The sequence below is a fragment of the Danio rerio genome, chromosome 9 (assembly GCF_049306965.1).
Source record: "Danio rerio strain Tuebingen ecotype United States chromosome 9, GRCz12tu, whole genome shotgun sequence".
Classification (NCBI taxonomy): domain Eukaryota; kingdom Metazoa; phylum Chordata; class Actinopteri; order Cypriniformes; family Danionidae; genus Danio; species Danio rerio.
The window spans coordinates 39,080,001-39,094,056 of record NC_133184.1 but is presented as its reverse complement, the minus strand read 5'-3'; the positions used below and the strand labels follow the sequence as shown (position 1 = coordinate 39,094,056).

The following is a 14,056-nucleotide window of genomic DNA, read 5'->3' as shown; positions in this document are numbered from 1 at the left end:
TGTGGGTTCCAATAGGTCTTAGTAATGATTGGGATGCAGCTCAACAGATGGTTCATCTGAAAAATCTACCTTTTGCCACTTTTTCAAATGATCAACTAGAAGTCAAGTTATTATTTGTTGCTCTTACAACTGGGACCGACGACAGGACTTTTGTCAGGCAGTGTATAACACTATTCTATCAAGGGGTTCCAAAGTTGGAGTTTTTATTCTGTTGAAGACAAATTAATATATTTTGAAGAAAGATGAAAACCTGTAACCATTGACTTGCATAGTAGGAAAAACAAATACTATGGAAGTGAATGGTTATATGTTTCCATCTTTTTTGTGCTGAACAGAAAAAAAAGAAATTCAAACAAGTGAAAGGTAAGTAAATGACATAATTTTTTTATTTTTGGGTGAACTATGCCTTTAAAGAAATGGGCTAGAATGCAATGCACTGTGGATTTCTCTCTAAAGAAACAGCAGGTCTACATTTGCATTGATTGAAATCATTGTGATACCCCTCACGTAGCTCATAATTGGATCGTAGATGATTCTAAATCCTACACCTCGAGCTGATCATTACGACTCTGCGTTCGCCAATTACGACTGGAAACAATGCAAAATTGACAATTCAGGTATAAAGAATGACTACAGATATTGCCCACTAGATTAAGGTCAAGGAATTCCAGACTGAATTGATTCTGTTAACCTACTTTAATTAAGCAATAAAGCGTAAGACTATGTTGTAATTAAAATCAAATAAAGGCTATAGTGTTAGGCACACCACTTAGTGCACTGCCTTTGATTCTTTCATTCATACTGTAATAAAAATAAGAAACAGTGTTTTAAAAATATTTTTTTTTATCTTATGTTAATGTTTGATGTGTCTTATTTTAAATCAATTTAGCTCTTATTTAGGCCCCAGCAATGGTATTAAGTATGATTACAAGAGTCTGGAGAGTAAACTTCCAGTTACACTATGAAATATGCACAGTTGCAAAGTCACATGGTGGGAGGGGATTTCTATATCATACAATGTCCACAGATAATACTAATCCCATGCAAAGGGATTAAGTTAACAGCAAATATTCACTTTTGCAAGCGTTTTTCCTCCCAAAGAAAACACACAAAAAAGCTGTGCATTCATGTTTTTTTAATAACATAACATATTATAGTATAATAATTAATACAATACCAGCAGGCCTTGCGAGGCTTTTGCAGGGTTACAGTGAACTATATAAGCTAACAGTTAAAAATTATATATTATTAGATGGTGTTGGTATCAAAGATAGAAAATGTAATATTACATTTCTTAGAAGTTTGATTCATTATCCTGCAACTTTTAGGCACAAGTACTTTTGGAATAACCTATTTGAATATATCAATTTGTAACTTGATCTGGACTTATAACAACAAACACTGTGTCACTAATAAAGTCAGTGAAATATAATTTGAAATTATATATAATTACATATCCAACCAACCAGTTTCTCAAGAGATATAAAGTTGATTTTTCTGAATCTTGTGTTTTTTGCGGAATGGATGTTGAGACTGTTATCCACTTGTTTTTTGACTGCATGCATGAATGCATTTCTGGTTTGATGTTGAATGTCTATTTAATATACTTAATGGTGATAGAATTAATATAAAGAAAAGAGATGTCATAAATTACTTGAACAAAAAAAAATATAGATAAGAATCTCCTGTTTATGTTAAATCTATGGTATTTTTTACGTATACCCGCTCTTGTTCTTAGTTTTTTTCTTCTCTCCTTTCTTTCTTTTTGTTATTTTGCTTACAGATTTTATGCTTAAATGTGAACATCCTATTGTAAGATTATTTATGCATAATTTAATTACACATTTAATCACAGCAAGGTAAACGTTTCGAGCCTCGGCTGGGTCAGTTTGCAGTTCTGTGTGGAGTTTGCATGTTCTCCCTGCATTCGCGTGGGTTTCCTCCGGGTGCTCCGGTTTCCCCCACAAGTCCAAAGACATGCAGTACAGGTGAATTTGGTATGCTAATATTGTCAGTAGTGCATGTGTGTGAATGAAAGCGTATGGGTGCTCCCTAGTGACTGTAAAACATAAACTGGATAAGTTAGCGGTTCATTCTGCTGTGGTGACCCTCGATTAATAAGGGACTAAGCCAAGAAGAAATGAATGAATAAATAAATTCATTATGGCGGTACGGTGGCTTAGTGGATAGCACTGTTGCCCCACAGCAAGAAGGTCATTGGTTTGAGTACCGGCTGAGCCAGTTGCCTTTTCTGCGTGGAGTCTGCATGTTTTCCCCATGTTTGTGTGGGTTTCCTCTGGGTGCTCCGGTTTCCCCCACTGTCCAAAGACATTCGCTATAGGTGAATTGCATGTACTAAAATTGTTATAGTGTATGACTGTGTGTGAAAGCGAGAGTGAATTGGTTTTTCCCAGTACTGGGTTGCGGCTGGAAGGGCATCCGCTGCGTAAAACATATGCTGGAATAGTTGGCAGTTCCTTCCACTGTGGCAACCCCTGATAAATTAGTAACTAAGGCAAAGGAAAATTAATGAATAAATTCATTTTTAATGTATAATAAATGATAAAAGATACTAACTGAAAAGAGTAATAAAATTGTGCTTAATGCACAATAAAACAGTGCATTAATATGCATGATATATCTAATTATATTTCAAATTAAATGATTCCATTTTGGATGCAGGATCATTAAAATCTGCATTACAATGTATCACTTTCTCACTTGTGATCATTTATGTATAATTAACTATTTTAGAATATTCAGTGCTTTTTTTTACCATTTGCACACTACTTGATCTAAAATCATTGTTCTTTGCGATATTTTTAGGTGACAATCCACTAGGCTTTGAAATTGAAGCAAAGTGAGAGATGAAAAGGAAGCACCGAGTCTCATGAAGAAAATGTAAGAAAAGTGGTAATTTAGCCTTAGATGATTCTGATCGGGTTCGAACAATGTCAGAGAGGGATTACTAACGCTTCCTAATAAAATGCTGGTCCAACAGGATGTGCATGCAAATTTGATAACTTTTATGAAAGTGACTAAGCAACATGTTTTATAAATGGGCTTCTTTATACTGACCAAAACAATTATGGTGTTGCTAAAAATTAAAACTAAAAACCAAAAGTCAGAATAAAAGACCAGAGAGAATTTCAAATATGCTGCCAGGCCCTAAAAATCAGTCAGCCAAGACATGATACAATCATGTCCTTATGCTGATCTTCAAAGGGGAACAAGTAATAGTATTCAATCAAAAGACTGATTGAAATTTCTGTTCATTTTGCCTTGCAAGGAACATTATGGCTTTAACCAAATGACTCGTCACAGTAAAAAAAAACAAAAAAAAACAAAAAACTGTCCAATGGCCATAAATCGGTCTGTGCCTCCTATTGGAATACTTCTGCCGCAACAACAATCTCTGTTGATTTGAGAACAACGTTTGTCATTTGTAATCAAATGTCATTGTGTAAAAAAATGATTTATTACTGCAACTTCTTGCCAGGATTAAATAATCATCACAGAGTCATTCTGACACAAAACAAAGCTTCTAAATAAAGATCTAGCTTAATGAAAGAACCTGAAAAATTGAGGAATTGAGATTAATGCGTTAATGAAGTTAAAGTAATTTAAGACACTCTAAAAAATTGTATTATGTTAATTATTTATAATTATTCATCTTGATCTAAACTATTATACTATTGTGTTTTTCTCTAGAGGTTTTTAGGAATCTGTAAAATGCTTTGTACTATGAGTGTTGTTTTAAAGGTCACACCACACCACCAAAGCCAAATTTGTCTAAATAGGAAAAGTCTTCTGAAGAAAGGCTGGTGGATATGGCCAACAATATTATCACCAGAATTATTTATGATGAGTATAGTGGAGACTTGATTTTCCTTGTGTATTTGATGACTCTAAATAAACTTGTAAAATGTTGGTGAAGTTCCATTTAGAATAGGTAAAGCATACATTTACATGGACTGTCTTCATACAGAGTATTTAAAGTTATTAAAGTTAATAGTAATAAAGTTGCTAATTGTTAGTTTATGTTAACTCACGTTGCATTGACTACTGTTAACAAGCATGAATTTGGATGTTAATAATGCATAAATAAATGTTGAACTGTTATTGATAAATGCAGGCATTTTTCATTAGTAGTTCATGTTAGTAAATACTATAGGGATGCTCCGATCAGGATTTTTACAGCCTGTAAAGAGTAATGATTTCTTGTCATAGTGATCAACAAACATTCACAAACGGTGTCGCAAAAATGTACACCTGCAACTACACCTCTGGAGATGTAGTTGGAAACATAATTCCTGGCTAGGATCTATTCCCAGTTATCCCCCCTATGTCTTATTCATTTAGAACATTCTAACATTTAAACTTGGAATTATAAAAAAACGCATTTAAGTAATCTCTTTAAAGAGTAACTTGCTTTCAAAGTATTTTTACAGTTCAGTTTTAGCGATCTTCATGTTTACAATTGTGTTGCCCTCGTAGTGCACTTTGAAAACATTGATGTCATTTTGAACACAGCCGTGACTCATGATGAAAGCTATAGGTGACCTATTATTTAAAAGCAGAATTCACGTTACGTCTCCAAAGCTTTTAAAAACAAAAAACATATACGTTAATGCTTTTAATTTATAGTAGGTTATTTATTAATTATCTATACTGCACATGACATGGGTCTCTTGGTTAGAACGTTTCTGCAGTGGTCAAACTGTAAAGGTAAACTTTAAAAAAAATGAAAAATAAATAAACAATAATAATCATCATCATCAACATATTTCTTAATATTATTATTAAAGTAGCATCTTTATATTTCTTAATAAATAGCCTCAATATTTATTTATATGATTTATATATGATATTAGAATGTGTGTCAGCTTTTGTAAGTGATTTTATGTTTTATAATAGAATATGTAATGTTTTCAGTATTTGTAAAGAAAACATAAGCCCTATATGTGAAATTTATACATTTAAATTAATATGGAAAACCAATGCATGTTTTTACCAAAACTAATATTGGATTTTTTTTTTTTTTTAAATGTGTGTGCATGTAAAACAATATAATTTGCACAAAGAAATAAAGGTGTTCTTCTCTAAAGAAGTTGTTACCACCTCGTTTAGAGCATCATTATGGGTGTTTTATGTACCTAACTAACGTGGTTTAAATGTTGGATCTGTGACAGAGAAACTACGGCTTTTGGGGTACTTTTTCCAAACGATGCATCGTACTATGATTGTTCAGCCGCGAGTTATGTGTTATGAGTTGTTTGGGAAATGAACCCCAGATCAGCGAGTACTGATCGAGTCATTAAATGTGATTATCGGCCAGAGATCGGTATCGGAACATCCCAAATACATTAACTATGAAACCTTGTTGTGAAGTGTGACCAATTAATCCATACAGAGTAAAAATGAGCTCATCATCATGTATCAAATCTATAACATTACATCATATGATACTGTTTATTGCCCAGTCCTGTTTTAAAGGTGTAAGAAATTTGATGACAGAAAAAACACACAGACACACTTCTGTATGGAAATAAGCAGTAAGCATATTAAAAGTAAAAAAGGTGTTGTGTTACACAGAAGAGGAAATAATTACAATAAAATGCATATTAAAGAATGACTTCAGTTCCATTTTGGGGTGAACTATCCATTTCAACAGCTACTATCAAGATAAGCATCTAAACTGAGCTTCTTGATGCCTGATGGTGTCCAGTTTACCCTAAAAACGTGAACTCCTAAACAAAACAGCTCATTCACATGGTAACAGCCCTTTCTAGACTGGCATATCACTGATTACCATCAGTCACATGCTGGATCACTTGATATGCAAGATGGTCATTAGCTTTTCACTCAGGATCTTTTTATACTTCATTAATGCAAGTGCTGACACCTAGTGGCAGCTCAGAACATGATGCACAAAGTGTCCGTGCATGATTTAGACGTGTGGGACCTGAGCTGAACCACGGGCTTTCAGTAGCTCTCTATAAAGTTGAGTTTTATGGTGCGAAACACGTATATAATGACTCAGGCAGTGTTAAAGTAGCAGAGGAAGCACTACGTGAGTCATGGGGTCTGTGAATAAGTCCTAAGTATTTTTGCAACTCTCACTGTTCTGGCACCTGCTACTTTCAATAAAGCCTACATGTGAGATTTGCCCATTATTTTTTTAGGCGAAGAGTTGACGGTCAATTGAATAATGTCTGCTGGGGATGTACTTAGAGCATAAAATATAAAACACACAACATAGATGGAGTCACGGTGTATGAATCAATAAAGTGGACACATTAAGTGGCCCCGTGTTGAAATCAAGCATTACATTAACAGTCACTGCAGTGCAGGCTATAGATGCTTGTGGCAATATATGCTTGTGGTGTAGTACATAAAATCAACACAGTGTCTGCTCTTTCTCCCATGAAACGGTCCTAAAAAGCTGTAGCTTTTTTATATTGAGCAACTGCACTATGTTTTGATTATATAACTGAAAAGGTCAATGTGTCGCTTGATGTTCTAGTGTTGTGGGGGCTGTGAAACTATGGTGTTATTTTATCTAAGCAACTAACATGCAAAGATAAAATAAAGTTAAAAGGGAAACATTATAATGAATGCAGTATATAAATATTTATTTCAGTGTGTGTGTGTGTGTTTGTGTGTGTGTGGTAACTGTAATGATAAGCTATGAGAAAAGAAAGGTTTTAAAAACTGTACTTGTATGGAAATTCAAACTACATATAACTATGAGATAAGAACAAGAGTATGCATGGTGTAGCTCCTCCCCTTCTATGATTCCAGTTTTACTCTGCAGAAAACAGAGTGACTTGGGGTTAGGCATGGGCTGGTATAAGATTCTGACAGTATGATAACCTTGTAAAAAAATATCACGGTTTCACTGTATGATGGTATTGTGATTACTGCTCTAAAATATATTCTTTTTAAATGTCTGGGTAAACAACAAAAACGTTTCCCCTTTGAACAAAATATATTTTATTTTGAGAAACATTTAAAATATTTTGGAACAATAATCGTGAGGTAAATAATTCAAATTATTATTAATTAATTATTATTAATTATTATTATAATATTTGTTTCATATTTGTAACATATTTCTTACAATTTAAAATGTCATCTTTGGATATAAATAAATAAATATAATAAAATATAAAATAAAAATAAAATAAATAAATATAATAAAAAATCTTGCTTATAATGGTATGGTATAGCAGAAAATGTTGGCAGTTTTAAAACCTTGACTTTTCCAAACAGCGGTATACATCTAGTTAAAAAAAAAAAAAAAAAAGTTAATCGTCTCATGCCTACTCGGGGTGCAGCTAGAGCTGATTGTTTTATTCCACTAAGAAAAACAAATTTTGGTCAAGCTAGTTTTTCTTTTAAAGCAGCAAATCAGTGGAAATTTATATTGCAATCTGTTAGAGAATGTGTGAAAAAGTCATTTAAGTATAATTTTAAGAAAAAGCTTTTTTAAAAATCAATATTGTGAACACCAGGCTTTTTGATGTTGTTGTTGTATTCTATTGTTTATTTGAGTAATGTTTTAGTTTGAATTTGTATTTGATTGGTATGGCCTTTAACATCTGGCAACTTGGGACCACCAATGAAAACTAGTCTTTGGGCTAATTTGGGTAAATTTACATTCTTATAGACACTTATACGTTGATATATGTACACGGTCTTTTGTTGTGAAATACAAAGAAACAAAAAACAAAACAAAAAAAATCCTAAAACTTGTTTTTAATAAGGACACAATAAATCATACCTGCCAACATTTTGTCACCTTGGATTTATAAGGTTCTATCTGCATTCTGAATGATTTTGAGATATTGAGCTTCCAAATTTTGCATTCCATAGCAAACAGTATGTGTAACATCATTGTTTTTTAAATGAAAAGTCTTAAAATGTGAAGAACTTATAAAAAAAACATCCCATAACATAAATAAGTTGTACTTTAACCCCTTCAGACCCTGCATCCATTACAATGGACATCAAATGACATCCCATTTTTCTGAAATTTGGAACATAATTCAGGTCTGAAGGGGTTAAAAAGAATATGTTAATAACAAAAATGTCAAATAGAACCTTATAATTCTAAGGTGATGATTTGTCTCTAAAATTCAAGAAGATTGGTGGTGGAGACGTTGTGTGTTTATCTAAATAACACAGTTGATAATTGGTAATTGTACTGTGGTGTTGGTAATTGTACTATGGATCAGGTTTTGAGCGGTCGCTGCGATTAGATACTATACCAAAGTTGGCAACCCAGGGTTGTTACAGACTGTAGGACTGTACCAAAAAACTGAGAACCAGAGCCGGGGGGAAATTACGGGAGTTTTCTGGAGGAAATAACAAAATGGGATGGTGGCAAGAGATGGGTCTGAAACACAGGAGACTCTTAGGAAAAACGGGAGTGTTGGCAGGTATGCGATAAATTGAAACTATGAAAGTTATGAAATTGTTTAAAAATTTTGAATATATTTTGCAGTTTCACTATATTCAGTCTAATCTCTCTAGGAGACGTAACTATTTTACATTTTGTCAGTTTAGTGGCTAATTCGTACAAATTTGTACGAGTTCGGTCGTTCGAAAAATTTAAGTTTTTTGGTGCGGCACCAAACCCCACCACTACTGTAAACCCAACCGTCATTGGGGGATAAGCAAATCGTACTAAATTATATGAATGAGAGCTTACAAATTAGCCACTAAATCAAAAAGTTACAAAATTAACACAAGATTTTTGTGAATGAACCTCTGCATGAAAAATTGGTTTATGCAAGTAAAACACATTTATTTAGTTTATTTTTGTTAAATCTTTTGAGCAATATTTAAGTTTTTCAAATGTTCATTTGGTAAAAATAAATTTTAGATAAATATATATGCATATAAATATCAAAACATTTAAAAGAGTTTTGTCTGTTTTTAAGTAATAATTGAAAAAAAAAAAACATTAAGTTACTACAGTTTCCTTAAGTTCAAAAACATGTAAAATTTTAAAACTGTATACAGATTTTAAATGCATTAATGAGTTGATAAAGGTGGGAAATAACCAATACGATCTCACCACAATTCGTAACTTTTTGATTTAGAGGCTAATTCATATGAATTCAAAAATCTCATTAGTATAATTTAGTACGATTTGCTTATCCCCCAATGACATTTGGGTTTAGTGGTGGGGTTGTTTGCCATGCCTCCTTTTTGAAATTGTAAATTTAAGTATGACTGCACTTGGCCACTAAACTGACAAAATGTTAAATAGTTGTGTTTCCTTGTGAGATCAGACTAAAATAACAAAATACATGATTACATACAGATGTATAAAATTCTAAAATATTCTCAGCAGTGCACATTTACATTCAATGAGGCAACAGAATATTCCTCATTAATTGAAATGATTTATGCATTGCTCGTTTTTTTATTACGCAAGTTAATACTGTTGACAAATTCACTAAAATATATTGAAAACAGATGATGAAGATACACTTATTCAAAGCTATTCAGGCAACACTGCTTAAATGTCATTCACAGGTTAAATTAGCTGTCAAAAAATAATAATGAATATAGCTTTGTTTCCTTCTCTCCTAACTGCAATAGGAAGCTTGCTCTAGTTATTTCTTTGTGTGCTGATGTTAGCCATGTGTGAATGAAAAAGCTTAAAGAGATAAGAAGGAATGAGAGAAAATGGAAAGAGAACACAAAGCAGAGAAGAGGACAGGAACATTCAATTTTACAGGTAAAAGAATCCTAATCTAAAGCAAACAGAGCGTGTTAGTCCTGTTAGAGTCTTCCGCTACCGTGTATTTAAGCAAATGAAAAGGTCACATCTTAAAAGCTGTAAACCCTGCAGCTGCACAGTGTAACATTGCCAATGAATAATACACATTCTCTTATCATATACTGCAATGAATTTCACATCGGTATGAATCTTGTGAAATAAGTGACTTCATTTATCATTAAATTGTATTATGTTTGGCCACCTCGCTCTCTAGATAGCAGCACTGAACAGTGGAAAACACAAATCAGCTGACAACTACATCTAGCCTTGCAAATACAGATAGATCATAAAAGCCATAGTCACACAATACATTATTTGCCATGCGTGTTATCAAACAGAGACTGTCAACACTATTTCTTTGGATGTGCAAATTCAGACTTCAAACAGACAAAGACATACATATTCAAATGACCATCAAAAATGTGGAACCAACCTATAGAAATCCAATCAGGAATTGCTGCAATGTCATAAAATAGAACAACATAATAGTTTACCGGAGAACTTTTAAAGAGATTGTTCACACAAAATGTAAGTTTACATTACTGTTTGAGTTTAGGTATAAAGACAAAACAAAATTAATGCCCAAAGCTCCAGGTGATAAGCAATTTTTATACTTTATATCCTTGTGTATATGCTCTAAATCATCAAACGCAATTATAAATGTAAATATCCAAGTAATTATAATGTTATGACAAAGTAAAGAGACCTTTTGTGAAGTTAAATTTGATTATTGGCTTTTGAATGTATTGTTATGCAAACAACTGACCAGATTTTCATGCAATTAAATTGCTATTCCTGCTTCAAAAACTCGCAAATTAAACCCTTAGATGTCACCATCTCACAGATGGTACTTTTTAATCTAAATTTTTATCTGAACTTATCTTTTATACAACATGTTGTATATATCATTGCCAGGTGTGATCTTAAAAATTGTAGCTGAGTGACAAAAAATGTAAAGGGTGTTAACTGGGACAAAATGATTGACAGTAACAATACAAACAACCGAACAGTCCATTAAAGACAGTTATGATGTGCCAAAGCCTGCCTACTCTTCTGCTGCAAACTCAAAAGAATGTACTTTTTCTTTACACACACTTTTAGGTTGTAGAACAGGTAGGCGACTTGGCGCAGCAACTGTCTGCCTTGTGTCTTGTCTGCTACTTTGAAAGTTTATTGTTTATCCCTGTTGGTTCTTGTGACAGATAATTAGTGTAAACAATTGAGTTAAAAATATATTTTAAGTAGTGTGTTGTCAGATTATTAGATGTTCGTAATACGGCATCTTAGCCAGTATTCCTTGCCTTTCAAATGAAATAAATTAAATAAATAATTTTAAACTTTTTGCTATTTCGTTTTTAGTTCTCACATAAATAAGTGAAACGTCATTCGCTAATCCCCAAGGCCACTGTTGACTATCTGCATATGTGGTCTATCATTGAACTATTATCTTTGTTTAACAAAAAACCCTCAAAATAAATGGAGAATTGGCTTCAATAAATGCTGTTTTCTGTACTAACAAATAAATTCTTACGGGATGTTTTATATTATATTGCATGTCAAAAACCTGTCAAAATATTTGGCCAACTTTGATTTGGAAATTGATTTGATCCAAGTCAAGAGGAAAAAAAGCAAACATATGCATTTATAAGTTCACTAAAAGAAAAAGTAGAACTATTATTTAGAAAATAGATGAGGTAAAATTTCCATTTTATGCCAATTGCATATACACATTCCTTTTAAAATCACCATTTCTTGCACAATTTTGGGCTATTCGAGATGTTGAGAAAATGCCTGGATTATCTCATTGAGAAATTGAGGAATTGCATAATTATGCAAATGATCAGGAACCAGCCTATACCGTCAGCTTGGCTAAAACACTTTTTTAGGATGAATCGTATTGTGTAAGAGTCTTACCAGCGTCTGTAGTACAGGTCTTTAAGGGGCACGCTTCGTAACGCTGCGCCCAGCACCATGAAGAACGCTGACAGTAACAAAGATGCTCGTAAACCTTTAGCACAAGACAGAGAGGAAGAAAAAGGATTGATGTCAGGCAGATATAATATCTTGTAAGCTTTCATGAACTGATGAGATTAGTTGTTGATATAGATCTATCCCCATGACACCAGCTATATAAGCATCAATCAGGCTGATATTAGAATTAAGAGAGCAGATAAGATGGGAACGAGTCAAACATCAAAAAGAATTTAATAGAACTTATTGACATAACAAATGTTTTGGTGTTCAGAAGGCATAAAATCTATACTCTCTAAGCATTTTGGAGTCATGCATGAGCACAAAACAGTTTTGAGTTTAATATAAAAATTGCAGTCTGCGGCTTTCAGCAAACATGGTTTTTACAGCCTGTGGCAATCACTTTTTTGTTAAGAACAAAATGTAAAGGGTCAGTTCACCCAAATCAGAGAATTACCTCATCATTTACTCTTCCTCATGTGGAGTTTCGGTTTTCTGTTGAACAGAGGAAGATAATTTTGGAGAATACTGGCTGTTGAGACCCATCAATTTCCATAGTAGGATTTTTTTTATTCGAAAGTCATTGGTTCCAGCAACAAGCATTTTTCAAAATATCTTCCTTTGTGTTTAACAGAGAAAAGAAACTCAGGTAGGTTTTGAACCAGTGTAGGATAAGTAAATAATGACAAACTTCAAATTCAAACTATCCCTTTACTTATAGTCACTATAAGTTAGAAAGTCATGTTTAAGATAAGGATTCAAACATTGTCGGAAGCTTTTGTTTTATACATTTACACTAAAGTATGCAAATACCCCAAATAGAGTGTGCTAATGTAATAATAAGCAAAACTGGAGTGTTGACTATCTATTGCATTAGAATGAAGGTGTAAGCACAGAGAAACTGAAGACATTTGTTTGACATTATCGGGTTTGGGAGATAGCTGAAAATGCATCTTATTTTTAGGTAAGATAACAAGTAAAAGGCAGCAGGAAAATGTTAAAAACAAGCATACAGTCAGGTTTGACCAAACGCTCTTTTCTTAAATGCAAACCATGTGAGCGTTCTTTGAAAAAGGCTTGAAAATGACATTTCCAAGGCTCAATTCTTCACAACAAGGCTCTTATCTTAAAGGCACAGTTCACTCAACAATTACAATGTTCTCATTACTTACTCAACCTCATGTCATACCCAACCAAAATGCTATGATTTGTTCCGTGGAGTGTACGGTTTTAGCAACTATTCCTAATATAAAGAACGTTTATATTAACCATGTCATCCAGCTTCATACAAGTTGTTGTTATAACATCTGAAATCATACAGAAGTGTTTTATGGGGAAAACTCAAACTAGATTCTAAAACTATTTATTTTGGAACAACTTTTTTATTTTAACTTTTTACTTTAGAATAATTTCTTGTTTTTGAGTATTTTGACATCCAAGACCACCATTATATGTTTTGTATGGAATTACTTTGTTATTTATTTATTGCATTACTAAAACCATGAAATGATAATTTTTAGGAATCGGGGAATAAACAATGATAGAATGTTCTAGCGATACATATAAAATTTTATCAACCAACAGTAAATAAAAAAAAAATGTAATAAAGCTAGTAATTAATACAATAAATATAAATACATGTATATATATTTTTTTTCTCCGTACAATCTATATCTTAACCTTCTGGTAATTACAAAAACTCATTTTTGAGAAATCAGGTGCCCTTCACATATGTAATAAATGTTGAGTCGAGTGGGATGTTGTGAATCAGCATCTGTTTTATTGGACACATTCCATCAATGTTCAAATTGTAATTATACGTAAACACTAAATACTGTAACTGTGACACATCCATTAAGGCTTAACTTTAAACTGCAATAGACTTGAAAAAGATTATGCAAAACTAACACAAAACGAAGGAATGAACTTATTTTTAAAAAATTTTAATAAATAAAATAAACAAAATAAATAAATAAATAAATTACATAAACAAATTAAATAAAATAACTGAATAAATAAATAAAATAAATAATAAAATAAAATAATTATTATAAGTAAAATAAATAAATTAATTAAAATAAATTACTTAATTAAAATAAAGAAAGAAAATAAAGAAACTAAAACAATTAAATAAATACATAAATAAATAAAACTAAATAATTTCATTTAATTATTCATTCATTCATTTTGGCTTAGTCCATTTATTATTCCGAGGTTGCCACAGCGGAATGAACCGCCAACTCATCCAGCACATGTTTTACGCAGCGGATGCCCTTCCAGCTGCAATCC

General features: G+C 32.4%; 1 protein-coding gene across 2 annotated transcripts in view; it reads right to left on the bottom strand.

Annotated features, from left to right (window-relative positions):
• The window catches only part of slc49a4 (solute carrier family 49 member 4), an 86,783-nt gene that overhangs the window by 70,480 nt on the left and 2,247 nt on the right, over positions 1-14,056 (bottom strand). For both annotated transcript variants that reach the window (XR_012384927.1, NM_001004597.1), the window contains 1 exon segment: positions 11,711-11,804. Coding sequence is in view for 1 of the 2 variants with exons in the window: in NM_001004597.1 (NP_001004597.1) it covers positions 11,711-11,804 (94 nt within the window). In the remaining variant the exon portion in view is untranslated.